Consider the following 27567-nt stretch of genomic DNA (forward strand, 5'->3'; position numbering starts at 1 on the left):
AACCAATTAAACGAGGCGCTTCAGACTGCTTGTCTGCAGCGCAGCTTTGGAGCGCCGTCAGTGATTTGGAAATGAGGTTACGCTGCAGCTGAACTCTGGGATTTCTTTAATTTTAGTGAATTACTCAAGAAGCACAACATTTTGCTTATATTTTGTTCAATAAAACTTTTCTACCTGTTTGTTCTTTTGGTTTGACCAGATGAGAAAAGTTGCATAGCTGATTAGTTTATCCAGTTTAATGTAGTTACTTTAATCTGGACCTGCACACACCGTCACATGGAATCACATGTTACCTTTTGGAAATCTGACATCCTTTTAACGTCCGGGCTTCTTTTCATATGTTCAGCTAAATTCTTGTCATGTTCAGCTAAATTAGGCACGGAGGACCATAAAAACATGCATTTCGGGCTTGTACTGAATCAGTCCTACAAGCCACGCTGCATTTCGCTTTAGACTTTAATTTTCAGCCAGAAATTATCCTCTTTTTCCTTTATGTCAGTATTTCTGTGTCAAACCAAACTGAAAAACATGCACTGTTTTCTCCAATATTCAGGCTTTTGCTTTTCTAATTTCCATCATTTAGTCTGAAAGGCCTTTTTTCTTTTTTCTTTTTGCCATATAAACAAGCCTGTTTTAGTGGTGCAGACACATGCGTAATCTGGGCCATTTTCTGTTTGGCTCTTAGCGGGTTTTAATCTAAATTACTCTGAGGTCTGCTCAGCTGCAGGGCAGATGGTAATGCAGCTTGTTAAACCCGGCTGCTGCAAGTTTAGGTATACTTTTCATTTTTTATTCCTTGCTTCTTTTGAAGGGATTACATAGAAGTTTGATATTTTCTCTTGTTTATAAACAAGTAGCTGCAATAGTTTAACATGGAGATCAAACACCAGGAAGTTGCTGTGTGACATGAAAACGTGAAAAATGCTCAAAATGTCCACAGTGACCCACAGTGAAATCAAAGCAGCTGCTTTTCTGAGTCCAGTCCAAGTGGAAAACTATTTAAAAGCTGCTGTTTTAAAGGTTTTACCGTAAATCTGGTTTGGGCTGAATATCTTCGCTGAAAGACAAACAAACAAATTGCATAACCTCCATTATAAAGATAAAGAGGAAACATTTTTACATGGAATTTAGATGCAGAGCTGATTAGTTACCTCTAATTGGTCATTTGTTACCAAACGAAAAAAGATTTGGTGAACTTTACTTTAAAGTTGATGTGAAGCTGTCATTAGCCTAAAAAGCTAACTTAGGCCACGTACACACATTAGATCTTGATGCTCACGTTAAATTTGTTGCTGAAATCCGATTGTTTTTTTATTTTTGTAGCATGTTTGGTCACACTACTTATTAAATGTGACAGCAATCAAACTTCTGTGTGAAAGATTTGACGTATTCCTATCAATGTTTGTCGTAAAAATAGCATAAGCTAGCATTTTGCTACATAGACATACAAAACCCCTTTATTGTCTATATTTACAACCTATCTGCCATTAACCCTTAATATCTGTGCTCTCTGCAGAAATGTTATTATAAATCATTTTGGTAGGAAATGCTACCAGCTAGCATTTCCTGCTAAGGCTAACTTAGCTAACCTAGCTAAGCATAAAAACCACGAAAGAAAATGTTAAATTCCTAGTAAGAGGGTCTTAAGTATTTCCATGAATGATGAGCCGTTGGGTTTATTTTTAGCGTGAAAATAATAAATAACGCTCCATCTTTGGTCAAATTTAGCAAAGCTGAGCCTTTGGCTACATGTGATAGTGTTTCCAACCAGTGAGGTTATAGTTCTGGTTTCTCATATCTGTTTTGCTTTCAGCCATTTTTCAGTTGGTATTAGCATGTACAAGCACGGAAAAAAAAAAAAATCAGCAAGAAATCATAAATCAGAGTTGAGCATGAATGTTTCCTGAACAGACAAATTCCCTCCATGTTCAGACTTGTACTTCTGCTTTTATTATCACGCTTTTCCTATCAACTTGGCATCAGCATGATCTTATCCTGGCCCACTATTTGTTTTCACTCAAACTAAAACCAGTATTTTTAGGTTTCCATTTTAAACGATATGTTTTTATGCAGACTCGTCAGTGTTTGTGGGGGTTCATTCTGGGTGATGTGTTGCATGTCGATGCAACAAGTCCCGATTTCTCAGATGTTTCAGAGATTAGGAAAAAAAGAAGGACGAAAAGCGAAGGATGGTGTGAATGTGTGACACCAAGTCTAGAAACGCTCCTGACATCTTGTCAGGTTGGTGAGAAACGAGCCCTGGATGCAGGGAGGCCGAGAGGTAAAAGGTCAACCGTAGCCACATGTGAAGTGTGGTGCTGACATCTCTGCTGTTGAGCTGTGGTAATAATTTGACCTCCATCCATTCCAAGCTTTGCTGCTCATGTTTATCTGACGACTAATCTCTTCCTCATTCATTATTGTCATTTCTTGCTCTGTCTTTTCCCCACTTTTTGCTTCCTGCCTGTTTACGTTCCTGTTAAATTTGTTTCTGGTCGAGCCCGTTTCTTTTGTTTTCTTTGAAAGAGTAGATGATTTTGAAATCTTATTAGCTTTTAACACCAATAACCCTTAAGGTTTAGGGCCACCAGAAAAAAAACAAACAATAATTTTGACTTTTTTCTAGGAATTCTGACTTTAAACTCAGAATCAGAATTGTTTATATTGTTTATGGAGACGATTTTAGTGAGGATAAATACTACAACAAGTCAGAAGCTATTTTGTGATTATTTTCCTATACCAACAACATAATGGACATTCCCCTGAGAATATTTTATTTATTTTGATTTTGACAGAATTCTGAGGGAAAAGTATGAATTTAGATGAAAGTCAAAATTCTGAAAAGAAAGCAGAATTTTGAGCTTAAACTCCGACTTCTGAATTTAAATAGTAAATTCTGAGTCTGAAGTCCGAATTCTGAACTTTGAAAGTCAGAAATCAGAATTTTGAAAGTCTGAATAAAATTCATATTTTTACTTTGTTCAACACATTTATCAGATGTATTAGCTGTTGAATTAAGCAAAAGCTTATATCTGTTCTGTAATATTCTAGTACATCATTTGTCCTGTAGCTTATGTTGGAGTTCAATTATTATTTGGAAGACATTAGAAGAGTTTATTCTATTTAATGGTATTTTAAAGTCACTTATAACTCTGTTTTTTGCAACCAGAAGGTATTTTTTCCGTTTCATTAGGTTTTTGTTTAGCTTGGAAGTGACAAGCCTGCAGTCATGTAATCCTGTGATGGTGCATTTCTGCAGTTTACACTAATGTTGGGGAAAAGCTAATGTCACCTTAGATGCTCCTTTAGCATTTTCTCTAGAAACCTTAGTTTTTAAAAAGAAATTTATAATATTTTTATATTTTGTCATCTTCAATGAATTGACAGAGCTGTTGAAAAAAAATGAGCTGTTGAAAAAAAATAGTTTGTAGAAGACCAATAAGCAAAAACCTGACATTAAGTCCAAGCTTATGAATGAAAGACTTGTGTAAACTCTTTATTTAGTTGATAAAGTTTCACATTTTCTATATACAAATGCCAAGAAAGTAAATTATATTCCTAACAAAATAGACTTTTCAGGGTTTATTGTGTTTTATGTAGATGCACACTAGGCCAGTCAGGCTAGCTGATTAGCATTTTGTTGTTGTTTTTTTGCATGTAAATTGATCAGAAAAGTGGAAATTGCCTCTACACACAGGGTTATTATTGATTGTGCAGAACATCTACAAATTAAGGGGTCCAACGGTAGAAAATACAGCTTGATCAGATGAAAGTTAAATGAGCGGAGTGAAGAAATAAAGTGCGCAGCACGTGCCAGCGCAGCGAGAGCAGCAGCCAAAAGTACTCAGGGTGAACACAAGCAGACCCAGCTAACAGAGATCTTATCGAGACTTAGCAAAAACTGCCGGTTATTTAGATTAATCACTATTTATCTGGTGAAATCACTATGGTTGCCATGCGAGTCTCTTTCTGTTTAGCTCTCCTCCCTCTTTTCTCGGAGGAGTGTAAAGGTTACCGGCTGTCCTCAACTTCCAGCATATTGCCAAAGCAGCAGCTGAACTATGCTCACACAGATCTCACCGAGCACAGAGAGAGGCAGGGCGGACCAAAGGTGCGCTTGAAACCGGCCACTTTTATCAGCTTCCACACTAATGGCTTTCTCCTGACTCACACACTCACATGCATAGTAGAGCAATGAAAAAATGGCTGCGCTGTTGGGAAATAATGTGTGTGACTGTCTCTGGTACATTCACTGACTTGATGTAGACCTGTTTGTGAGGACAAGCCCAGAGGAACTCTCTTTCTAAGGGTTTAGAGGCATAGTGTGAATTAGGTTTTGATTAAGGCAAATAATGTGTTGGTAAAGATTGGGATTTTATACAAAACTTCACTTTTTGGATGTTTTTGTGCTTCCATTTGGGTCTCAACTGCATCTAAAACCAGTCTAAGCACTTAAAAAACATCCAGCCATTTTTTGGAAATAATTTAATGTTTCTGGAAAATGAACTGTTTGACGGAAACTGTGCTGTTGCCTAGCAACCCAAGCCGAGCTCCAGCATGTTTGGTCAGCTGGTTTTACTGCTGTATGCTGTGTTTTGTTGTTGACTTACCATTCAGAAACCACTTGCCACATTCTTGTTGGTTGTGCAGGAGGTGCCGTTTCTGCTGTTCAAAGATGTATCTGTTTGCAATAAATCAATAGCTACGAAATATAAATACCGCTATATATATCTCTGATCAATATCAAAAGATAATATGTCTAGCAGGATATTTAATATTCGACATGTAGAATATTTACTGAACTCTGATCCAGAACTGCACAGCTTTCTGGGAGATGTAGGCAGAGGAAAGTCGTTAGCTCCTCGACCTTTCACGGCCAGCTAAGGAAGATGAGTGGAATTAACTCTTGGTTACCTAGCAACCTCGGTTTAAAAAAAAAAATCACTCTTTGGTTACCTAGCAACAACCTGTTGAGTAACTCGTGCAACAGCAGCTGCCTCAAAGCTGCTTAAAAATAAAAAAAACAGAAGCGTGGAGTAACAACGGGATAAAACAGGAAACATCACACCACCAGTTTGTATTTTAGATATTTAAAACAAAAAACTAGTAATAAATAATAATCTATTAACTGATATGAAACTCTTATATTGTAATAAGTTTTTCAGCCAAATTGTCCAGCCTTAGCTAGCGGCCATGTTGGAGTGTAAACGTTGAGTTGGGGGGCGTGGCCAGCAGCAGCTTATCTGGATTTAAAGTGACAGGACGCCCTAAAACAGCTCATTCTGAAAGGAGCTCAAAATAAGAACTAAAATCTCATTATGCAAGAATGATTTTGTGAAAAAATCTAATGAACATGTTTTGTTTAGCCCATAGATCTATCCTAACATGTTCAAGTAACCATGATGGGTCACCTTTAAGAAAAATGTTTGGATTAGAAATAAATGCACTTAGTAAAATGAATGGAAGTCGATACAATGTCCTTATATGGGTAGGAAGACAAACTTGTGTGTCCTGGAAGGGTTGTGATTTTTCAAGAGGTGCTCGTTATCCGGTCGGTACACATCAGCCCCAGGGTGGTCTCTCCACTCCGACTCTGGGTGTTTGACAGTGAAGACTAGTAATGAAGATGTTTGTCAGAGGGGGTCAGGACATTAGGATTGATGGAGGGTCCAGAGAGCCTCAAGAGGCCTTTAGGTAGTTTAAGACAGAAGAAATTGATGTAGATGTTTGCAAGCTGTGTGACATGAAAAGGCCAGTATGAGGAAGCAAAACTAGACTTCAGAAAGCTCCGACATATGGCTGTTAATTAGGGAGTGGGCTCTGATTATAGACCTGCCACCCATTGTCACAGAAACACACCATGGGGGTCATGTACAGTAAACAAGGTGTGGGAAGAGGCCATGCTCTATTGATTTTCTTGGACAGGGCTTTCCCTTAGTTTCAGAGGGAGCATCAAGCACAGCTTAGAGGTTCATGTAGGATGCATTCACACCAGTTTAGTCCACTTCAATCAAACTCTGGTTGGTTTGCCATGAAAGTCCAGTTTGTTGAGTATGCAATTGAACTCCAATGCGGACAGAAAAAGCAAACTCTTATCTTCCTAAAAATCAAGTTCTGGGTACTATTAAAGTGAACTCTGGTTCGGGTGAGTATGTATGTGAATGCCAAGCAGACCAGAGACCGCTCCAAAAGCAGGAAGTGGACTATAGTGGGAATTCTGGGTAAATACAACCAAAACGAATGTGAGAATCTAGAGACTAGTCTTTTACCAACAACAAAAAAGAAATCCTATAGCTGCTAAAATCTGACGCCACTCCATTTTTGTTGCCATTTCATAACGAAGGAAGTTGCACTCCGTGTCTTCTTCAGAACTTTTTGTAGTGTTTCCTTCAGTGGTTCTTGGTGCAGCGCCACCAACGATGAGGAGGGGGAACAAGTTTTTCAAAGAGTTTGGATCGTTATACACAAAGTAGTGTGAAAGTGAACTGCAGCAACTGAAAATGAAACAACTGTTACAATCTTGATGCCCAATTAAACCTGCTCTACCAGACTATCAGGAGTGAAATCGCTCTAAGAGAACAGCAGGTTTGAACGAGGAAAATCTGGGTCTCTGAGTTAAACTGATATATTTTACAAAGAAGCAACCACAAACCCAGTTGGTGACCATAACTGGACAACTTCAGCTTAACCAGATTGTCCAGTAATAGACTGGACTTGAGTCATAATGCTACAGTCAGTTGTTTAGGTTTTTTGTCAACATTTTTACTGGACAGATAATTCCAGATTTCCTGCATATCGCTTTGTAAAACGACAACGTATACAGCAGTGATTGTGTGCGACTTCTATCCTGGTACTTCACTGGCGACACCAGAACACTGTGCCGTTTACGGGAGGCCAACACACCTGGAAATAAATCAAGTAAAGTAACTTAGGTAGATAATTGAATAAATACAGATTTTTTTGTTTAGCAGCCGATAATAAGCATGTTTACAGTAATTTTATAAAGGTTTTTAATAATGAAACAACAAATCAGACTTTTGTGACCCGTGAGTATTGCAAACTTGACAACATTGGCCTAATGTAGTAAAACGTTTGGACGTCCCTGACGTAGAAATATTATTTGTAGATATTCAGTGCCGCAGACATTGGAAACTCGTACTTGGTGACATTTGTGTAAAGTAGTGTTTTTAAAGATTCATTCTGTAATTACACACAATTAAATACAAAAATGAAAAATGAGTCCCTAAAGTAAGGAAATTCCAAATAATTGGTTTAGGTTCAGTAATCAAATTAAGACAAGCTAAATGTTTTAAGTTGTAATCAAAAGTTTAACTGAATTGACAAACTAAAAATCATTTACATAACATTTTGGTGGCATAAGGAAGCATTGAATGACACTTTTGAGTATATTACGATTGAAAACCATCACAAGCAAACAACTGTTTGCAGCAACGTATGTAAAACCGTTTCGCAAATCATGCAAATTGAATCCAAACACAATGATGTGCGTGTGCCATAATTTGCATGCATGTAATTTTATCCTCCAAACAGTTCTTACCAGAACTTAGTCCAGACATAATAAGGATAAAGTCTATACATCCCACATCTGAGTGTGAACAATGCTTTTGTTTTTGCTCCAACTGGAAATTTGTGACCAACTGGTTGAAAACAGAGTCACATTGTAAACAAAACATCCAACTGGTCACACAAACTGGGACCAGTTGGATGTTGTGTGTTGTGAAGCCAATGACCAAACTGCTGGACAAGATGCAAAATAGGTAATTATCAATAAATGACAACAATTTATAATGGTGTACAAAAAAAATAAAAATAACAAATAATAATGTATAATAATTAATAAATAAGGCACTAAAGTCCAGATATTTTGCTAAAACATCACATTTTAAGCCTGGGTTTAATTAACTGTTACATTTTCCGTATTATAAGGATGCATTCACACCAGCTTGTTTAGTTTGCATTCGCATTAGCCTTATAGGAGACTGTTCCAAAAGCAAGAAATAGACTATAGCACAGGGCATTCTGGGTAAATGCAAGCAAAACAAATGTGAAAGTCTAACTCTAGCAGCAGAAATAACTCGTGGCCTTTTGCTAACGACAAAATAGAAATGCTTCAACTGCTAAAATCTGACCCTACTCCATTTTTTTCTTACATTTTGTGAAGAAGGAAGTTGTGCTCAGTGTCTTCTTCTGAGGTTTTTATGTTGTTTCCTCTAGTGGGTCTTGGTGCAGCGCCACCACAGGCGAGGAGAGGAAAAAGTTTTTCAATTAGTTTTTCAATAGCTTGGCACAGTGCAGTGTAAAATTGAACCGCAGCAGCTGAAAATGTAACAAATGTTGCAGTTTTGGTGCCCAATCAAACCGCGTCTACAGGACCATCTCTGTTACTTACAGTTTTAAATCTCTGTGTTGCATTTGTGCTCCATTGTTTCTGCTCTCATCATCTTTTTATTTAAAAAAAGGAAAACATTTCTCCAACTTGGAAGCCAATGGAGGAGTTGTTGCACCGTTTAAAATGTTTCTGATCGCAAAAGTGTTATCACAGATGTACAATCTGCAGTTGAAGCTGAATAGAAAGTGGTTTGTTTTGGGGAAGTAAATCTGTCTCACATTAAGCTAAACTCAAATTGGATTAAAGTTACATTTTTCTTGTAATGCTCCAATTTGCTGTCAGTGCCCAAGTGAAGCATTTTGATTTGCTGCACATGCATTTAATAGAAAGCAAGGTTCTGTCAGTGATTATGATGTTGAGTTACTCTGGACAGCTAGGAGTGCTTTTAGCTCAGTTCTGTTGTCTTTAAAGCTTTAGCTCAGCATGCAAAAAGATAAACAAACATGGCTGTGAGTCGCTCAAAGAGGAGCGCCGCTCCACCGTTTTCTGTCTGAAGGGACCCTCTGCCATGAGGTCAGAGCCTTAAGATGGTAATCACAGCAGCACATTTGGGACCGTATGGCTCCCCGGTTGTCCCAGTGAATAAACCGAGGTCAGGAGTTCAGTCATTTATAGAGCAGAGTTCACCTTTCATCCCAGTTATGCTCATGTTACTCTGTCAGGGGGGTTATGTGAAGACAGACCAGAATTTCCTTCTGGTTTTGGCTTCAGAAGGAGATTTGATTGTCTTGTTTGTAGCAAATGATTCACGTTTTTTTAAAGAGGAAAGTTATTGCTGCCTAGTGCAGCTTTATGATGTTTTCGAAAAGCACCAAGGTTATCCTTATTGCCCTTCTAACTCTGGAGTCTGTTAAAAGACACAGAGCATTTACAACCATTTATTGTATTTTTATCACGTTTTTTCTTTTCCTCTCTTTCTTTCTTAAAATGAAAATGACATTAATTGGCTTTTCTTTCAGTCATCCTGTCTGTGAGTTGCATGACTATTAGGGCCAGGCTACAGGAATTTTAGCTTTATTACAAAAGTACAGTCAAAATATTAGCAGAATAAAGACACAAAATTAAAATTTTGTGAAAAAAAGTCTTAATGAAAAAAGCTTACTTATGATCTGACCTGAGCAGCTCAAGTTTGTGTGAATTTCTTTTCTTCTTCTAAATATTCTCATTTCTTTGTTTAATAGAGTCAAAGTCCTTTTACTGATATTAATTTGTTCATGATGTGTTAAAAGATTAAATATTTCCTTAGTTGAAAAACTTATACCAAAGTATAACTTCACAAGATGCTCAATATTTCTCATTTTATTTCTGTTATTTCTTGTTTTTGTTTTCATAAAATTACTACTTCATTCTCCTAATATTATGACTGTGTTCTTGTAATTTTATGACATTGTAAAAATCATAGCTTGGCCCTAATATTCTGTCAGAGTTGACCTGATTTCAAAGTCCAAATAAATAGAAACTTTAAAACACACTTGTCAACCAAGATGGCCGCCGTGAGTGTGTTGAAATCACTCTGAACTATGGAAAACCAGGGAAAATCCTGATTTTTCCAAAAATTAAATCTTTAAAAGCCAAAATTTTGATTTATCGATAAAGTCGATTCTATTTCCAAGCCCTACAACTATTTCTGTTCAATTATTTTCATGCTTGTAGTTTCCTATCTTAATAAAATGAAATTCAGCACAGTGGAGAGTGATCACTGCCAGCAAAAACGAATTTGAAACTATTACATTCTGGCGTCTGCTCCAGTTCTGACCAGCATTATTACTCTAATGCATGTCTATCTAAAGAACTGTGTGGTCATGATGCTTTATATATCCTTTTCAGTTGCTGTTTTGTCTGCTGAGGTATCTGAACAATTCAAAAGCTACTTAAAACAAATCTCTTCAGACTTTCTGCAGTGGTTTGGTGTGAAAAACTGGTTTTTACTGGTAGGATTACTTGTGTATTGTTTCAGTTGCTAGACAGCTTTTATACTCTGTTTTTAGAGCTCTTTATGTTTTATTTTTGACCCAGTTACTTGTAATTCATCGTGCTAGACTTGTTTATATACCGCTTGTGGAGCACTTTGGTGCATCTGGGATAGTTTTTAAAATGTCTAAATACAGTGATTATGAGGGTCTCGCATAGGAGTAATGCAGCTATCAAAACATTGTGCCAAGAATACACTTCAAGTTAAATCCACATATGACATAAATTGACACAAAGAGTTAAAAATTGTGTGGATAGAGTGAAAAGTCTTCCTTGTTTACTTGTTTACTATAACAAACCAGTGTGTCATATACAGACATATTTTTTTTGTAATTAAGTGCTCAGTTGGTCTGTTTTTGCCAAGAAAGCAATCTGTGAAATTTCGAGATTACATTCCTGCTTAGGGTGGGGATAGAACTCAACCATCGGGAAACTGAGGTTTTAAATTACTCATCAAGGTCAAAAGATTAATGTTTGATAGTTTATCTTTCATATTTTAAGGTTTTCTTGCTCTAAAGCATGATTATTTGTGCTCTTTAAGGCATCCAGTTATACTGATAACGTTATGGGGGGATTATCAATTTAGGACTGATGTACAAATCTGAAACACTTGAAATTTTAGTTTATTTACATTGAACTGAGATGCCCCATCAGATTTTATTCTGTTTTTCTGACTTTGTTTCTTCTTTTTCAACTTTTTTCTTTTCCCTCCCATCCTTTCCATCTTTTCCCACCTGGTTTTCATCTTCCCTCTCTTCCTCTCATCCTTCTGCCAATCCAAACCTTTGCTCTGTTTTATCTTTAGCCACCCTTGGAGCCTAAAGTGAAGGTACGTTCTTAGTCATAATAGCTAATAATTGTAGAGCACTTAAGGTTTTATTACTAGCTTCATATTGAGAGTGACTGCCTAAAACCTTGGCACACCTTGACACTGGCATTACTATTATAAATAGTAATTTTAGAGTCGTATAAAGATGTGGTTTGTTTTTGCTTCATTCTCAGTTTGGTTTCTTGAAATTATTTCGTGATTTTCATGCTTGAATACCTAACATTCAGCTATTCCAGATTATATTTTTGTGTTTTTGTTAAATTTCCACCGTCATTGCTGCTCTTTTTCTAGCTGCCTGTGTGACCCTTTTACATCTCAGCTCCGGTAGATAGACTGCTTGACGGCAGACACATTCAGACGAAATCAAGATGGTGGCTAACTTTAATCCAGAAGCTTCTGCCCAACAGTTAACAGACAGAAAAAAGGGGGAGGAGCTGTCAGTTACCTGTTGCTACGGTAACCACCAACTGCCAAGAGCAGCATAACGGAACTTAACACACCGATAAATGTCTAGATAAACAACTTCTTCACTAAATAAAATGCATTTGAGGAGTACATAAACAAAATTTTGACATTCCTCACGTCTATAATGTTAAAATAAAACCCTGCTTAGTAGTGACTGATGTCCTTGAGACATCCGTCACTTTAAAAACAATCTGCATCGTCGGTGTTTTCCGCCATGTCTGTGAGTGTAACTGATGAGCCAGTGTGTGTGTGTGTGGTCCATTGTAAGACTCCATAATGATGATGCCATTGACATGTTGATTTGGGTTCCTGTGCCATCATTATTCTGAATATGAATGAGACCTTCAAGCTGGCTGAGGACCAAAACAAACGTTGCTCGGCATGAAACGCAAACACATGGTACCACAACCCGATGTCACCGCTGCTCCACGTGTCATTTCAGTCACTATTTACCCATCCAATTACTGTTTTTAAATTTAACTTGATTCCTCAACAACAAATAGAGATAAGATTGATATTTTTCTCTTTTACTTGTTAGAAATCAGTGCTGCTTTGAATATTTATGCTTCTGTTGGTTTAAATGTCAGTAAAAATCTGAGTGAAGTTGCTCCCCACACTGACCTTCTTCAAATTAAACAAAATTGATGTCAAATGTTTGTGCGGCACAAATTTTTGCTTGTGCTGCTATTATTTAAAATGTATTAATAAATGCTTCCAAAGGTCACCAAAGATCAAACAGCCTGTCCACATTTATGGAATAAAACAAAACATGGTGTCAGTAAACTGTGGTACGTTTGTGCAGCAAAATCTTTTGTTTCTGCTGTTATTTTTAAGATAAAATACAAAACAAAAACAAAGGTCACCAAAGACCAACCTACCAATCCAACCCACATTAAAACAATCAAACAAAATTTATATAAATTAATTGTGCTTTGCTGGTGCAGCTAAAATATTTGCTTGATCTTGCAAACCCTGAATCAGATCGTAAAACCAAACTAAACCTTTGCTCTCTGGTCACCAGTGTGATTTCTCTTTACTTTAATTACATTGTAAAAAGATGTCTAAAAAATGTCTTCATTCATTGCTTCAGTATTTGGTAGAACTGACTTTTCTTGGTTTTCTATTGTTATTAAAATTGCAAAAATGTCAAACTTTTTTCTAAACAATCATCTTAAGGTATTTGTGTGTAGAATTTTGAGAAAAATAAATTAATTATATTTCTGATAAGTGTCTATAAACGGATGGAAACAGGATTTATAAACACCAGCTATTCAATGTTTATGAACATGATTAAAATTAACAAAGAAAATTTATTAAAATTGCTCAAACAATTTGAATCAGTTTTGGGTTTCTATATTCCCACATTTTTCTACTTTTGAGTAGAAAAAAGTTGGCTAGTTGATTTAATTCAAATTAATTTTACCAATAACTAAACTAAATCCTCTACAATTTAAGTACATTAAGAGATGTTTTGATTCGTAATCTTTTAGCTGTGCTTTAGTTTCATGATTGTCTTATGTTATCAGGTTGAGAAACTACAATCTGTTAGGAAATGAGCAGATGTGTTATGACTGCTACTTAAATATTAGAGATGCAAAACTAATGCTCAGTTTTGCTCTATAAAAAAAGGAAGATTTTCTAAAACTTAATCCTCTAAATGAAGTAACAGTGAAATAAATAGCATCCAGAACCTAAAACAATCCTTTTAAATGTCAATTTGCTAAACCATGAGATGTCTTTTTGTTTTGTTTTATATTTGCAGCTTTAACGTCTTGTTTTCTGTCCTTCAGGATTCGGCCAACTCCACACCCGTCCTGGGGACCCTGAAAGTCGACGAAAATGGGTTTTACCTGACGTGGATAGCTGGGGGCCAACAGGTAAGACAAATGCACAGAAAAAAGCCTCAAATGTTGGTTTGAAATGGAAAAGAAAATTATTATTATTTTTTTTTTGCTATCTGAGGAAACCAAAATGGACCTCGATGTGCTTTTAATGTCCTAATATGAGCGAGAACATTAACTTGTCCACTTTAACACCGCTGTATGGAAAATAGACCGACTTCCTCTGTATTGCTTTATGTTTTCTAACTGCTTCTCCTCCTCTGAGCTCATATAAAGTCTCACATTGTGGTTTTCCTGTCCATTAGCTCCATCAAAATTGGTCTTTTCAATTTGTGGTGGGTTTCGTGTTTGTCTTCTTCTCCTTCCTTCCGCCTCCTCCCCGATGTCGTTGTGGTCTTTATCAGTCTCGTCTCTCTTTCGCTCCATCATCACCACTTCCGCACATCCATCCTCCTCTTCATATCTTTGGTTGGCTGCGTTTGTGTCTCCATTAGTGCCGTCGTATTAGATTTGACATTTTGGGCATTTAGCTAATTGGTCGGATGCAATAAGCAGCGGGCTGGTAGGATGATTCCAGATTTTAGTTGCGATTGTGTTCCACAGATGTAGTGCAGATATGCTTAATCATAATTGGGGTAATTTATTATTGTAAGGAATTATTTTTGGCGTTGGTATTTATTTTATTCTCTTCCATTAGATAGAAAACACACATTTGCCGTAATACCAGGTTCTAAATTTGTCATTTAACCATTAAAATTTCATTAAATCATCCAGTGATTTTTTTTTTCTTTCTCCACCCCTTCATAAAAAAGTTGCTCCTTAAAGTTGAAGTATGTCACTTTAAAAAGAAGAAAATTGTTTTTATGTGTGTGCTTTTTTTTTTTTTTTACATATTGGTTAAAATAATCACCACGTTGTGACAGTATGAGACAGATAATCTGTAAAAAAGATTAGTCTCTTCTATCTCCTCCTGGAATTTCTATTGTCTGAAGAAATGACCAAAAACAACCAATCAGAGCCAGGAGGCGGGTCTTAGCGCTGTCAATCAACCTCATAAATGAGAAGCTAAATATGCTAATGGCGGAAAAACAACTCACCATTATCAACCGTCACTGGTAGACATTCTAGCTAATTTTAGAGAACAGTGTGCACACAGGCATGATTGACAGCGCTAAGACCCGCCTCCTGGCTCTGATTGCTTGTTTCTATTTAGCATGAGGAGAAGCCAGAGGAGCTTTATTTTTTTCATAGATTATCTATTTTATAATATTCTGTCACGACATGGTAACAGATACAACAAATATGTAAAAAAAATTAATTCTAAAAGTTACATAGTGCAACTTTAACTTTTTAAATAGTCGTTCTGTAAATCAGAAATGAAAAACTGCTCGAATTAAATGCAGATGATGGAAGAAGTGACGTTATTGCTGTTTCATGCAGACTTTCTCTCTCTTTTGATTATATAAAGTGATTTCAGATAAAAGTTGTGAAGCGGTCATGTGGTATTTTGACACAATATTCAACCTAAGTTTGGTTTTAAGTGGTATCTGCCGAGGAAGTCGTCCAGAGAAGCAACATTATTAACCCAATCCTCCTCCTCACACCCAAACTTTGTCCGTTTATCCAGTCGGCATGTGTGCTACGACCCGCTGATACCAAAAATCTCTCACTATGTTGTGTGTGCATGTTTCAGATTGTGAGGCCCGGTGTTGATATCTGGGCCAGAGCTCACGTCACCCCGTCAGTCGACACGCGTGTCAGCATGTGGACACAGAGCTTTAAACTCTCATTTCATCCTGATGTGCTACACGTGTGTGTTTGTGGGAATGAGATAATGGGCCATTTGTCGCCGGAGGGGCAGCTGTGACACTGTTTAGCAGACAGAGAGACGATTACATGTTGGATCCTTTCATAGAGATGAGATTTTACACAAAAATGGCTGCCAACGGAGTGAAGTTTTTATCGTTTAGCTGGATGAGACGAGTCTCTGGTGCAGAATGGATGATTTGTTGGTTTCTTTGAACGTGGATCAAATTAAATTACTGATCATTATTAGTATTTTTATGATTTCAGTTGATTTTGTGTCAATGTTACGGAGAGGTAGAGCGCACAAAAATCATACTCAAGCAGCACTACTTCTACATATTTTACAAAGCTGAAACGTTTCCACATAAACAATTATGTTTGTAAGAGGAAAAAAAGCTAGTTGAGTTCTAACGGGTCAGAACATTTTAATATAAGAAAAACACAAATTTTATCTGCAAAGGTTAAAAACAAACTAACAATAATAAGATTTTAAAGGCTGAAATTAATTAAAGATGGATCATCCATCCATCCATCCATCCATCCATCCATCCATCCATCCATCCATCCATCCATCCATCCATCCATCCATCCATCCATCCATCCATCCATCCATCCATCCATCCATCCATCCATCCATCCATCCATCCATCCATCCATCCATCCATCCATCCATCCTTTTGTCTGTCCATCCGTCCAACCAACCTTTTGCTTGTCCATCCATTCACCCATCCATCCAACCAACTTTTTATCCGTCTGTCCATTCGTTGGTCGGTCCAGTCTCCACTAACAACAGTATCGAGTTTTTATTGCTGTCTAATGTGTTTTCCATCTTCTTAAATAACAACCTTGGCTGATTTACTCACTGCTGAAAAGGTCAAAAATACTTTAAAAGACAAAATATTAAATTTGCAGGAGGATTTATGACTTCCTCTCCTCCTGTCCCAGCTACACTATTAGCAGGACAAAAAAAATCCCCCATCTAGTTATGTTTATCTGCGTTTATTAATCAGCTGACTTGTCTGCAAAAAGAAAAAAATGTTATTAGTCACATTGTCTGACGTGGGTGAAAGACTGAGATGAGGACATGTAACTGAGACCAGCCTGACATCAAACGTCTCTCCTCCGCGCCACAGAGAGTGTTATTACAGAGATCCAGCGACAGAGTTAATGGTAGCTCTGTGACAGTGTTTGCCTGTTCCCTGATTACTGCTTTTGATTTATGGTAATGCTGGCATGACTGAGCCCGGTTAGTGTGGCTGCTATTCTTGTTCCAGTAGCGGGAACGCGGCTCGGTCAAAGCCGCAGAACGCCCAGACCACCGAGGTGAACTGCTGGGAAATCCGGGAATTTAGGGCAAGGGAGTCAAATGATGTAATTTTATGTTGCTTTGGTTGCGCTGAAAACTAAAGCAGCTTTTTATCCGCTAACTTTCCATAAACTTGTCAATCAAACTGTTGTTTTTTTTCCGCCTCTCTTTCTGCAAACTTTGTTTTTTTTTTCACCCGAAGCTCCTCGGCTGCATCTGAATGTTTCTGAGTGTCGTCATTTCATCGATCCCAGAGTGAAGCTTTAATTCAGCCTCTGGGCTCCCCAGGAGGCTGGAGGATAAGAAAGAGGACAGGGCAACAGCAGCGATTATTAATGAGAGCAGCTAATGCGCCTTCACACAGACGACGAGGATATTCTGGATGGAAACCCATTTCTCTGAATAGAGGCGCCCAAAATATTAAACTCTCCGGTGCAGCTTTATTTTTTGCCGCTCCGCTCTTCTTCTTACTGCAAGAAGCAGATTGTTCCGACACTTTTACTTTTAGATTCTGCAACACAAAAATGTCAAAACTACTGTTTTTTAAAAGTGAGAATGGGTCTTAAAGGTGACATTGCATTTTATTTACAGCCAGGAAAGTGTTGGTGTTTATTGGAATTCACCGCTGCAGTTTGCAAAATGAAAAATACACATTGATATATATTATATATTCTTGAGACAAAAGCAACAAACTGAAGACTTTTGTCATCCAGATTTTGGTAAAAAAGAAAAAAAACCTGAAAAATAATAAGTTATTGAAATGGAAATTGAGTTTGTTTTAATGCATCAGGCAACTAATTGATTTATTAATTTATTGCTTATATTGCTACAGGCCTAATAATAAACTACTGTGTATTTTATTAGCACGAAATGGGAAATAATTATAAAAAAGTCCAAACTTCTGTGTATTTCAGAACCAGCTTTGTTGCCAAGTTTGTTCACAAAAACAAGAAATTTCCCTTCAGTTCATTTGGTTCTCAAAAAAGACCTTTAAAATATAAATCACAGGGGATGCACCGATTCTGATTTTGATAGAAACCAATTTATTATTTTTTTTTTACTGAAAGTCGGTAAGTTGTAGGCAGGTCCATCCGACACTGGCTGGTTTTCTGCCTACCTTTGAGTAGGCAGAAAACTGGCGACAATTGATCAGTGCACCCTTAATAAATAGCAACGTTTTTTCTTTATTGTAACCACGTGTGTGAAAAGTGTATTAACAAAAGAAGAAAAGGTTGAATTGGTGCAAAGAAGAAACTGTCTTAGGTAGCTGGTTTTTAACTCAGTTTGAGCCATTTTACCAAACTGTTTTGCTCTAATCGCCAATAAAGACGTTTGTAGGAAGCATTGGCTAAACACAAAAGCAAGCCACACTTTCCAGATTTTATTTTCTCTTCCTGCTTCTTCAGGATAATGTATCTTGTGTTGGTCCATCACCTAAAATCCCCATGAAATACGCTGAGGTTTCTGGTTGCCGCTTGATGGAGAGAATGTGGGGAAAGCTGCAGTTGTGTGAATACTTTTGCAAAGCGCTGCGGCTCCACAGATTTTAAAGACATAAACTTCAGATTTGGCTCTGACCACTTATGTGTACTTTCTCCTACATCTTCAGAAAACTTTGAACTGACAGAGCGGAGCTGCGGCGAGTTTCTGCCGGATAAATCTGCAGCGATTCTGACATTTCACTGCTCATATGTAAACGACACGGAGAAGTTAAACTGATTTATGGGTAAATGTTTCTACAGGGTGTAAAGTTTTAACTCCAAGTCCTTCCTGCTGGCTCCATCCATCATCCTTCAATTAGACACTTTGTGTTCCAATCTGGTTCTGTTTGGAGAACCAACCCTCATATTTCTCCTACATGTCCTTTCTCCCAACATCCCCTTTGTGTGTCTGCTTTGATTTATGGCTCCTTTCACCTATTTTCCAGCTTTCACTCCGTCATCCCGTCTTATCGTCATCTGCTTTGTGTCACCGTCTTGTTCTGCTCCACGTTGTTTAACGTTTTACTTCAAATATTTCAACACTTTTGTCTGTTTTCTTTTCCCAGTATTTGTCGTACCTCTGTCCTGTTGCTGACAGGACCAGCCCTCTTCCCACGATTCGTCTATCTTTCACATCTCTCTCTCTCTCATCTGCCGTTTCCTCCCTGCAGACCTTCCTCTGGATCTCTTTATCAGCAGTTCTCCATCTTTGCAACATTTCTTGACGTCCGGCTTACAACAACCCTGACTTTTTCTGAGCCCAGATTTCCTCATTATATTGAGATCATTTAATGTAATCGTTCATTACAGATTTTCATATCAAAAACTATGCTTTGGAAATATAAATCAGGGTAAAATAGGGGTTCACAGTATATTTTCACTTCAAAAAACAAAATCTTACCAAGTATTTTTGTCTAGTTTCTTTTCTGGTGCTTGAAATGATACAAATATTTTATAGGAGGTTTTTTTAAGTCAATAATTCCTCAATATTGATATTTTTTTTCACCTACACAGGGAAAATGTCTTGTCATAAGAGGAAAAAAAAATCTGCCTGTGGAACAAATCTGCCTGTGCTTGTTCCACAGGTCTGGAAATGGATCCAGACGCCAAATGTCACACTGCGCCGTTACCTAGCAACCCCAGTCAAGCCCAGACCTGTTACCTAGCAACCCAAGCGAGTTCCATCACGTTTGATCAGCTGGTTTCACTGTTCTATGCGCTGTACAATGGCTGCAGGAAAAAAAAAAAAAAAAAAGAAAGTTTAGTTGTTGACTTCCCATTCAGAAACCACTTGCTGCATCCTAATCAGTTGAGCAGGAGGCTCTACTTTTGCTTTTCAAACATCCGTTTGCAGTCATTTTCACATATGAGGGTAAACGTTGAGTTGGGTGGCGTCGCCAGCAACAGCTTATTTGCATTTAAAGTGACAAGACGCCCTTAAAAAAAAACTCATTCTGAAAAGAAACTTAAAATATTTATAACTGATCAGACTGAAATCTCATTTAGGAAGGATTTTGAGGAATGAACATGTTTTGTATAGACCATGTACAAAACATGTACATGGTCTATGTACATGTTTAGCATAGGATAGGATAGACCTATCCTAACTTGTTCAAAGCAGCATACTATATTGCCTTTAAGGAACTATTTACTTTAAACAAGTTGCTATATCTTGTTGAGAAGCTCTTTGTAAGTTAGTTTTGTCTTATTCCAAGATGTTTGCACTAAAAACTAGACAAAAATACTTGGTAAGATGTGGTTTTTTTGTTGTTTTTTTTGCAGTGCAGTTCACTTTGGTTTAAATGTGTTGGTTTGCTGCTGCATCTCTGAACCCCAGAAGGAATCCAGTTCTGGAGCTACTTCCCAACATTCTTGCTGCGGGACGTGGGGTCGCGTCCAGCTGAGGCTTCACTGTAAACACAAACTGCATGCCAGCGGCCGCGGGTTGCGCAAGATCCCAAAACCAACACGCGCTGCACGCTTGCAGCTTCCTGCGAAACCTTCTCCCCGTGTCTTCTGCCTCTTCCACATCTTGGCGTTTGCGTTCGTTGGCGTTGTTGCTGAGAGTTTGCATGTTCTCTCTGCGTTTCTGCAGATTCTCTGGCTTCCTCCTGCAGCTCAGAAACATGCACGCGAGGCGGTGGCCCCGCTGACCGTTGGCTGATCAGCCTTGCTGATAGGCTTACCAAATTTTGAACAAAATCGTCAACAAACATTCATTTACTGGGGAGTTTACTGAGATATCTCTAACAGATCTTTACTTTAAATGTCTTTCTCAAGATCGTCACTAAACTAAAGCGCTGTGTAAAAAAAAAAAAAAAAAGTATTCAATGTCATCTTAACCTATAATTAACTGATTAGTTGCTTATTGCAATGGGTTAACCATTTGGGTTCTGTTTTGATGCGCCCTAGTTGTGTTTGGACCTGCTTATCAGATGTTTCCCCTCTCAGGATAGTAAATATTTAGGTTTTGCAGAACAGATAGTCCAAATCTGAATGAGTCACTCAGGTTTCAGAGAGCAGCAGGATCTGGTTTGTTGTGAACACAGAAACCAGGAAGTTGTTGGGTTTCAGAGGTTATCGTGCTAATGTATTTGTTGGTTTAATCAAGCGTTTAATAAAGCTTAAATTTGGCTCAGTTAGGCTGTCCCCCTCACCTGAACACACTTTTGCTTTCATTTGGCTTCATCTTATTTCATTTAGTCTGTAAACTCGGCCTCAGTTTGTCCAAGTTTCTCACTGAGAGTCCTTGGACAGCTGGTAGCCATCAGAGGGATGAGGCAGAAGTCACTCCTCTAACATAAACTAAAACATATCATTTCCTCTGCTTCTGCTATTTTATTCTTTCTGTTTTGCTTTCACATCACTTTTTCTCGGCTCTTCGGATTCTTTTCTCTCATCTTTTCTCCTCAGGAATTACTGCTACCTAAATTCTTACGACAACACTTAAGATCTCTGCAATTCTGCCTCTTGGCGTGGGAAAGTGGGCAGGAAGTCACAGAGACAAACATCAGGGTGCTGGGGAATTTTGTTGCCCCTTTTTTCCCCCCCTCCCACTTCTAATTTCCCATATGTTTTTAAGAATCTCGTGTTACTACTTCCCTTTCATGTTCGTATCACCTGAGCTGTCGGATGTTTTTCCTCTGGGACGTAGTAACACCTCTGAGGTGTGAAGGTGATCCGAGATTTAGAAATCTGACGTGACAACCACTCTGTTCAGATGTTTATACAGGTTTCAGCATTTTTCTTAAATTACTGAATTATGGTTCTTGAATTATGACAACCACACTAGGTTAATCTTTTCTCCAGTAGTGGAAAATGGCTTTTAGTGTTGTTCACTAGCTTCCCAAATCATCACAACCTTTTTACCGGCTGTAAGGAACCAGACTTAACCATGGACGACAAATATTCAAACATAAAGAAAAACTTCAATTCAATAATACCAAAAATAATTAAAGTATCAAAATTCAATGCCAAAAATAATTCAAATAATTCATTTAAATAAATTTCTCACTATAGCCTGACAGCCCATCTACGTCTCATTTTGAAATTATTTGTTTTCTCCATGTAAGAAGACTCTAATTTCACTCGACTTTAATGTTAGACTTTCACCGTGGCATTTCGGTAGTTTGTAGTTTGTTGTGGACTGCATGTTGGGCGGCTCCTGCATCGTGTTTTGGACTTTACAACCAATATTCTTTCATCTCAGGGTTTAGAAACAGGGTGTTCCAGCAGGACAATGGTCCCGAACTGGTTTTGAAAGGCTTTTTCAATTGCTTCACAAAAGGTTTGACCTCTACACCTCTACTGTATTGAATATTTGAGTACGCTTTTTATGGAGGAATAAAGCAGACCGTCATTAAGATAGCTACTCAGTCCTATTATTAATCTGTAGACTAGACGCATTGTTGGTGCCGGAAAACGCTAATCCTATCAGATAAAGCAAACTCTACCAGTTCTACCAAGTAGAATACCAACAATTAAGTGGTCAAAGTGAAACTTACACTTTGTTCACACTGTAGCCTGAAGTGACCCAATTACGATTTGTCGTTGAGTCGGATTTGTTTTGCCTTGGTCGTTCACTTCCAAATATATGCGACCTGAAAGTGTCCCGCATGCGCAGTAGAGGGCGCAATAACGCCACACATAGAGAGCGTGCGCAGTGTTTTGCCAGCCGCCATTAAAAAAAAGAAGTGCTCAGTGTTTGCGAAAGTAAACACGGATGCTAATGGTGGACCATAGCTTACGATTCTGAAGTTGTCTGACCGGAACCAGGATATAAACAATTTAATCCTCATTATCGTCCACCATGGTTGTTGTTTTTCTTTAGACTTGTGAGTATCAGGATGCAGAATAGTGACGTTTGTCGAGTGTCAGTGACGTTCAGATCAGCTGAAGGCGACATGGCCTTTAGGATTCAGATCACGTTTGAAAAGACCGGTAGGTGTACAAGTGGCCTGGGTTTCATTAGAGAAAAATCTGATCTGTGTTGTCCAGACTGTCACACAAAGATCAGATACAGGTCGCATTAAGGCAAAAAAAAATCGGAATATGGGTCACTTCGGGTTGCAGTGTGAACGCAGCCTTAATATATCTTGTTGAATCTATTTAAGCCTTTATATATTTTTTTTCACAGAAGCTGATCGTTTATATTATCTTTTTGAATTGTGGGTTAAATGCTGTGCAGATGGATGTAATCCAGATTATCTCTGTGGCTCGTGTCAGTCATTCACATTGAGTCAGTGGGATCAAATTGGTGACACAACAAGCTCTCTAGTCACTTCTCTGCTCCCAAGTGGGACTCTGCAGAGGAAGTTGAAAGTGACAGTTGATAATGTGACGGCTTCCTCCCTCCTTCCCCTCTTTTTGTTTGGCAAAATGGACCTTATTCCGCTCATACAATATCATTACTCAACAGAGAAGTGTTCATTTTAACTTGCACATATTTAGAATAATGCAAATTGACCCACTGTGCTCATGAGCAGTGTAGAAACCCAATTGCATGGAGAACTGAGAGGTTTCCTGCACAATGTGGGAGTTCCAGTAGATTTGTGTCCTTTGTTTTTTCAGTAACCTAATGAAACCGTAACCATGTGTGGGTGACTTTTCATACCTATAATACAGATTAGACATGCTTTTTATTGTTTGATTGTCAAAAAAAACAGTTGCATTTTAGTTGGAATTTTAACAATAGAAGCACAATGATACAGAAAGCATCTAATATATTTAATATTTATTGAAGTTCTAAAGGTAGAGTTCAAATCAAGTCAACAATTTTAATATATTACAGTGAAATGGCTACAATGTAGGTAAAATTATATGTAAAGTTTACAAACCACATTTTCTGGCATATTTTGTTCACCTGACAAACATTATTACATACTGTGTACTCTAAGATCAACAGAACATTTTGATAAAGCCAAATTAAGAATGTTGTCAAATTTATAAGAATAGTAAACAAATGTTTATGTCTGACTCTTTAAACGACTTTTCTCTGAATTTACATAAAGTAGTGATGTTCTGATCAAGGTTTTTTGTCTGCATTAATTGTTAGCTCCACTGATAAGCTGTTAGTCAACTCAAATTAGGTGTTAGGTTAAGTAGTTGCTAACTTGACTTTAGGTAAATGTCAGCTTGACTGATTAGCTGTTAGCTTGATAGATTAGATGCAAGCTTGACTTTAATTAGCTGTTAGCTCATAGCTCAACTCTGACTTGCTGTTAGCCTGACTCTGATTAGCTGTTATATCAATGCTGATTAGCTGTTATCATAACTAAGTAGCTTCTAGCTTGACTCTGAATAGCCGTTAGCTTGACTGAATATTTTAGCTCTGATCTTTTGGCTCTTAGTTTGATTCTGAGCAACTGTTGTTTTTTTAGTCTTGGTGAATTGCTGCCTATAACTTCAAAACCAGTATTTTGTACAACAACAAACAAATCTTTCAACTTCAAACTGACTCTGGTCCCGGTTTTATGTCCGTTGGCTGCAGGAGGCGGCCAACTGACATGGCTGCCTCCTGTTGGTCTCTGCTGTAAGAACCTCCTGATCCATCTTTGTTTTTGTTTCTGGAAATATTTTTTTTTTGTTTTGTGAGAATTTGTATGTGCTCATTCCAGCCATTTACTTGCACACTGGGATGCTTGGTATGTGAATATTGTTTATGTGCATGGTTATTTTTAATTGATTTTCCACTTGTTTTTGCCGTAGAACCCCTTGTCCCTTTATAGGGGATGTTTGTTGTGATCCATATTTATGTTTATGATATTATAGTGTCTTATTTTTATGATCTATTCTACAGAGTTTTTCCTTTATAGCAGATCATTCATTCTTAGTCAGTCTAGTTGTGATTGTGGCAATATGCTTTCTCTGCTGTTTGTTCTCCATTAATGTCTGCTTGCACTTTAAGCCTCAATATAAAACATCTGAGATGTAAAAATGGATTAAGAAGGGGATGAAAAACTGAAATGTAATATATAATAAAATATAATATAATAAAATAGAGCTATATCAAGTTTTCCCTCTTTATTTTCTTTATTTGAACTCTCCTATTGAAACCATAAAATGGTTTAAATCTTCAAATTTGACATATTTCTCCGCTTTTGGTGCCCTTTGAATTTCTCCAAACTCCTCCCTACTTGCTTTTTTTCTAACTTTCTAATCTGTCTGAGTGCTCCAGAGGTTCAGTTTCTGATTGGCCTCTGTTTTGTTATTTGATAGCAGTTGTAATTGGTCATTTGAGATGTTTTTAGTTAAGGTGATCTTTTAGAACTCACACAGGCACGTCACAGGAAAGGAGTGCCGCTGCCTTGATTGTTTAGTTGGCCTTTTGTATTCTTTTGCTCTTCAGAAAGTGAATGGTGGAAGGGAAGTGGAAAATCAGAGAAATGAAGGAAGGAAAGGAGTATGTGAATGAGGCTCTAATCATAATGTATAAATATTTGCTGTGCTTTTTTGAAAGGCTAAATATAGGCTGACCTAATAAGAGGAGGAGGGATTAAAATCACTTAAATCACACACGCAAAGAAATTAAAAAGGTTACTTTTATAATATGGCTCCTTTTTGTTTACAATACATACTCAATGGCTTTATTACTTTAACTGTAACTATTAGGTTGTCTGTAATAAATGCTAGCATAAAGCTAACTGTTAGCCGAACTATCAGCAGTAGTTAGCGTCAGCAACTATTAGCTTGACTAGCATCTTTTGGTCTGGCTTTGAGTAGATATTTATCATATTGGGGGTTTTATCAGAAATAAAATTATAAGAATTTTGTTTTGTGGTGAAAATTATAAATTACAACTGGCAGTACTGTCTGATTTTTGTTTATTTATTTATTTATTTTGCAATTTTCAGATTGTTCCACAAGAACATCAATACATGTCAATAAACTTGAACATATAATGAAATTCAGTTACTATGTGGTAGCTAGTGTTAAAAATAACACTACTTTTAGTAACTGATCTCTTAGAGAAGCCCAGTACTAAAAAATAGATTATATTTTAAGAGCAGTAGTTGTGTATGTGGGGCATTGATTTCTGTATTACAATGTAGCATTAAGTTACCTAAAAAGACTACAAAGAAAATCTAAATATTTTCTCTTTTATTGTTTTCACAATAGTACCACAAACTATTATGATAAAATAACAAGCCCATATCACTCACTGTTATCTTGACACTTAGCAAAAGTTTGCTTTATTAGCTGGTAGCTTGGCAATGAGATTAAGTTGTTAGCTTGGCTCTGAGCATCTGTAAGCTTGGCTCTGAGTAGACGTTAGCTTATGAGCAATGGTTAAGTTGAGCATAGGTTACCTGTAGCCACTGTTTGCTTGAGTAGCTGTTAGCTTGATGCTAAGGAGACATTTGCTTTATAAGGCATAAGCTTGGAGCTGAGAAGTTAACTTTATTAGCTGTTAGCATGAGCAGTTGTTAATTTGACACTGAGAAGAAGTTAGCTAGCTTGAGAAGCTGCTAGCTTGGTTCTGAGGAGAGATGGGCTATTTTCTAGCTATCTTCTAGCCCATCTCTGAGCAGCTGTTAGCATTTGTTCCCTACTGGCCACTACAGCCCAGGGTCTACTGATCAAGTTAGTAGAAGAAAACAAAATTATGAGAGATTAATGATAGCACTGCTATAGACATCATGGTTTGCGAGCTTCACACCATGATGTCTACAGAGCTTCAACTGATTTTGCAAATTATTGAGGTCTACAACATTTGTAGGATATTGCTAGCCTTGTCTCTGGATTTTTTCCCATTAAGCCATCTACATCAATGTCTGAGTTATCATCAAACCATTGTATACGGTCAACAAATGCTCTGTACAGTTACTTCAACACAATGCTGGTGCTCTGCTAGCTAAAGAGAAACCAAAACAGTGACATTGCACTGGACTGTGTCTGCATAGAGATAATGTGAATGTAAGCCAGGCACATGTAGTGTTCAATTAAATAAATATGTGGAAATATAGATGTTTACAAGCTGTTTCTGCATTATCTTTATCTGCATGCAATAGTACAGTTTCTGTTATTCACCTTTGTTTTCAAAGGTCAGTTTCACAATACATTAAGCTGTTTCTCACCAGCAATTAAGTTAAACATGGATCTCATTTAATCAGGCTTATATACCATGTTAATATTTTATACTAGCCTATCAAATCTGGACTTCTGTAATTGAGTGTAATATGTCTATTATCTAAACGACTTCAGGAAGTGTTTATCACTTCTGTCAAATCAGAACCACTACACCGACAAGAATGCATTTCGGGTAAAAACAAAGATGTAGTTTGAGGAAATAATTTTGATTAAATTGTCTTCTTGATACATTCACACATAGTCCACAGCAGAGTTTAACTTCCTGTAGGTCACAAGAAAGCCTCAGATTTTATCTCTCAACTCCAAGGTAGTACACGCCGGTACTTTTCAGTAATGGAAAGTACTGACTGGTCACATGCAGATAACCAAAACACAGCTGGTTTTAGTAAAAATGCGAGTAGAAAGTCAAACAGCTCTAGCTGTTTGACTTTCTAGGAAGAGCTGTGAAGAAAACAATGCGACTAGGATGAGTTTCTCTAGATATTGCTGGAACATAGGTTCTTTAATCCTGGAAATGTTCTTCAGGTGATAAAAGGCTGACTTTGTAACTGACTTTATGTATCTCCGAAGGTTCAGGTCTGATTTCATCACTATACCCAGATCTAGAGCCTGATAAATTTCCAGCTACATCATTCCTCTTTAGACCCAAAGATGATAACTTCAGTTTTGTCACTGTTCAGGTTTTGTTTCAGTTGTGTCTGTTTGCAACTAGAGTGCGAGTGTAAATGTTGAGTTTACACTCGCACTCTTATTAGCATTAAAGTGACAGAACACCAAAATGGCTCATTCTGAAAAGTCTTCAAAATAGACAGAACTGATCAACTAAATCTCATAATCTGAGAATTATTTTGTGGAAAAAAAAAAGTAAT

The 27567-nt window shown here is 37.4% G+C and overlaps 1 protein-coding gene across 1 annotated transcript in view; it reads left to right on the forward strand.

Annotated features, from left to right (window-relative positions):
- plcb3 (phospholipase C, beta 3 (phosphatidylinositol-specific)) overlaps positions 1 to 27567 on the forward strand; it is a 77409-nt gene that overhangs the window by 19413 nt on the left and 30429 nt on the right. The window contains exon 3 of the mRNA XM_015006092.2: positions 13466 to 13552. Coding sequence (XP_014861578.2) covers positions 13466 to 13552 — 87 coding nt within the window. The remainder of the gene's footprint in view (positions 1 to 13465; positions 13553 to 27567) is intronic.

This window comes from Poecilia mexicana, unplaced genomic scaffold (assembly GCF_051168715.1).
Source record: "Poecilia mexicana isolate PSO_F unplaced genomic scaffold, ASM5116871v1 scaffold_18, whole genome shotgun sequence".
NCBI lineage: Eukaryota > Metazoa > Chordata > Actinopteri > Cyprinodontiformes > Poeciliidae > Poecilia > Poecilia mexicana.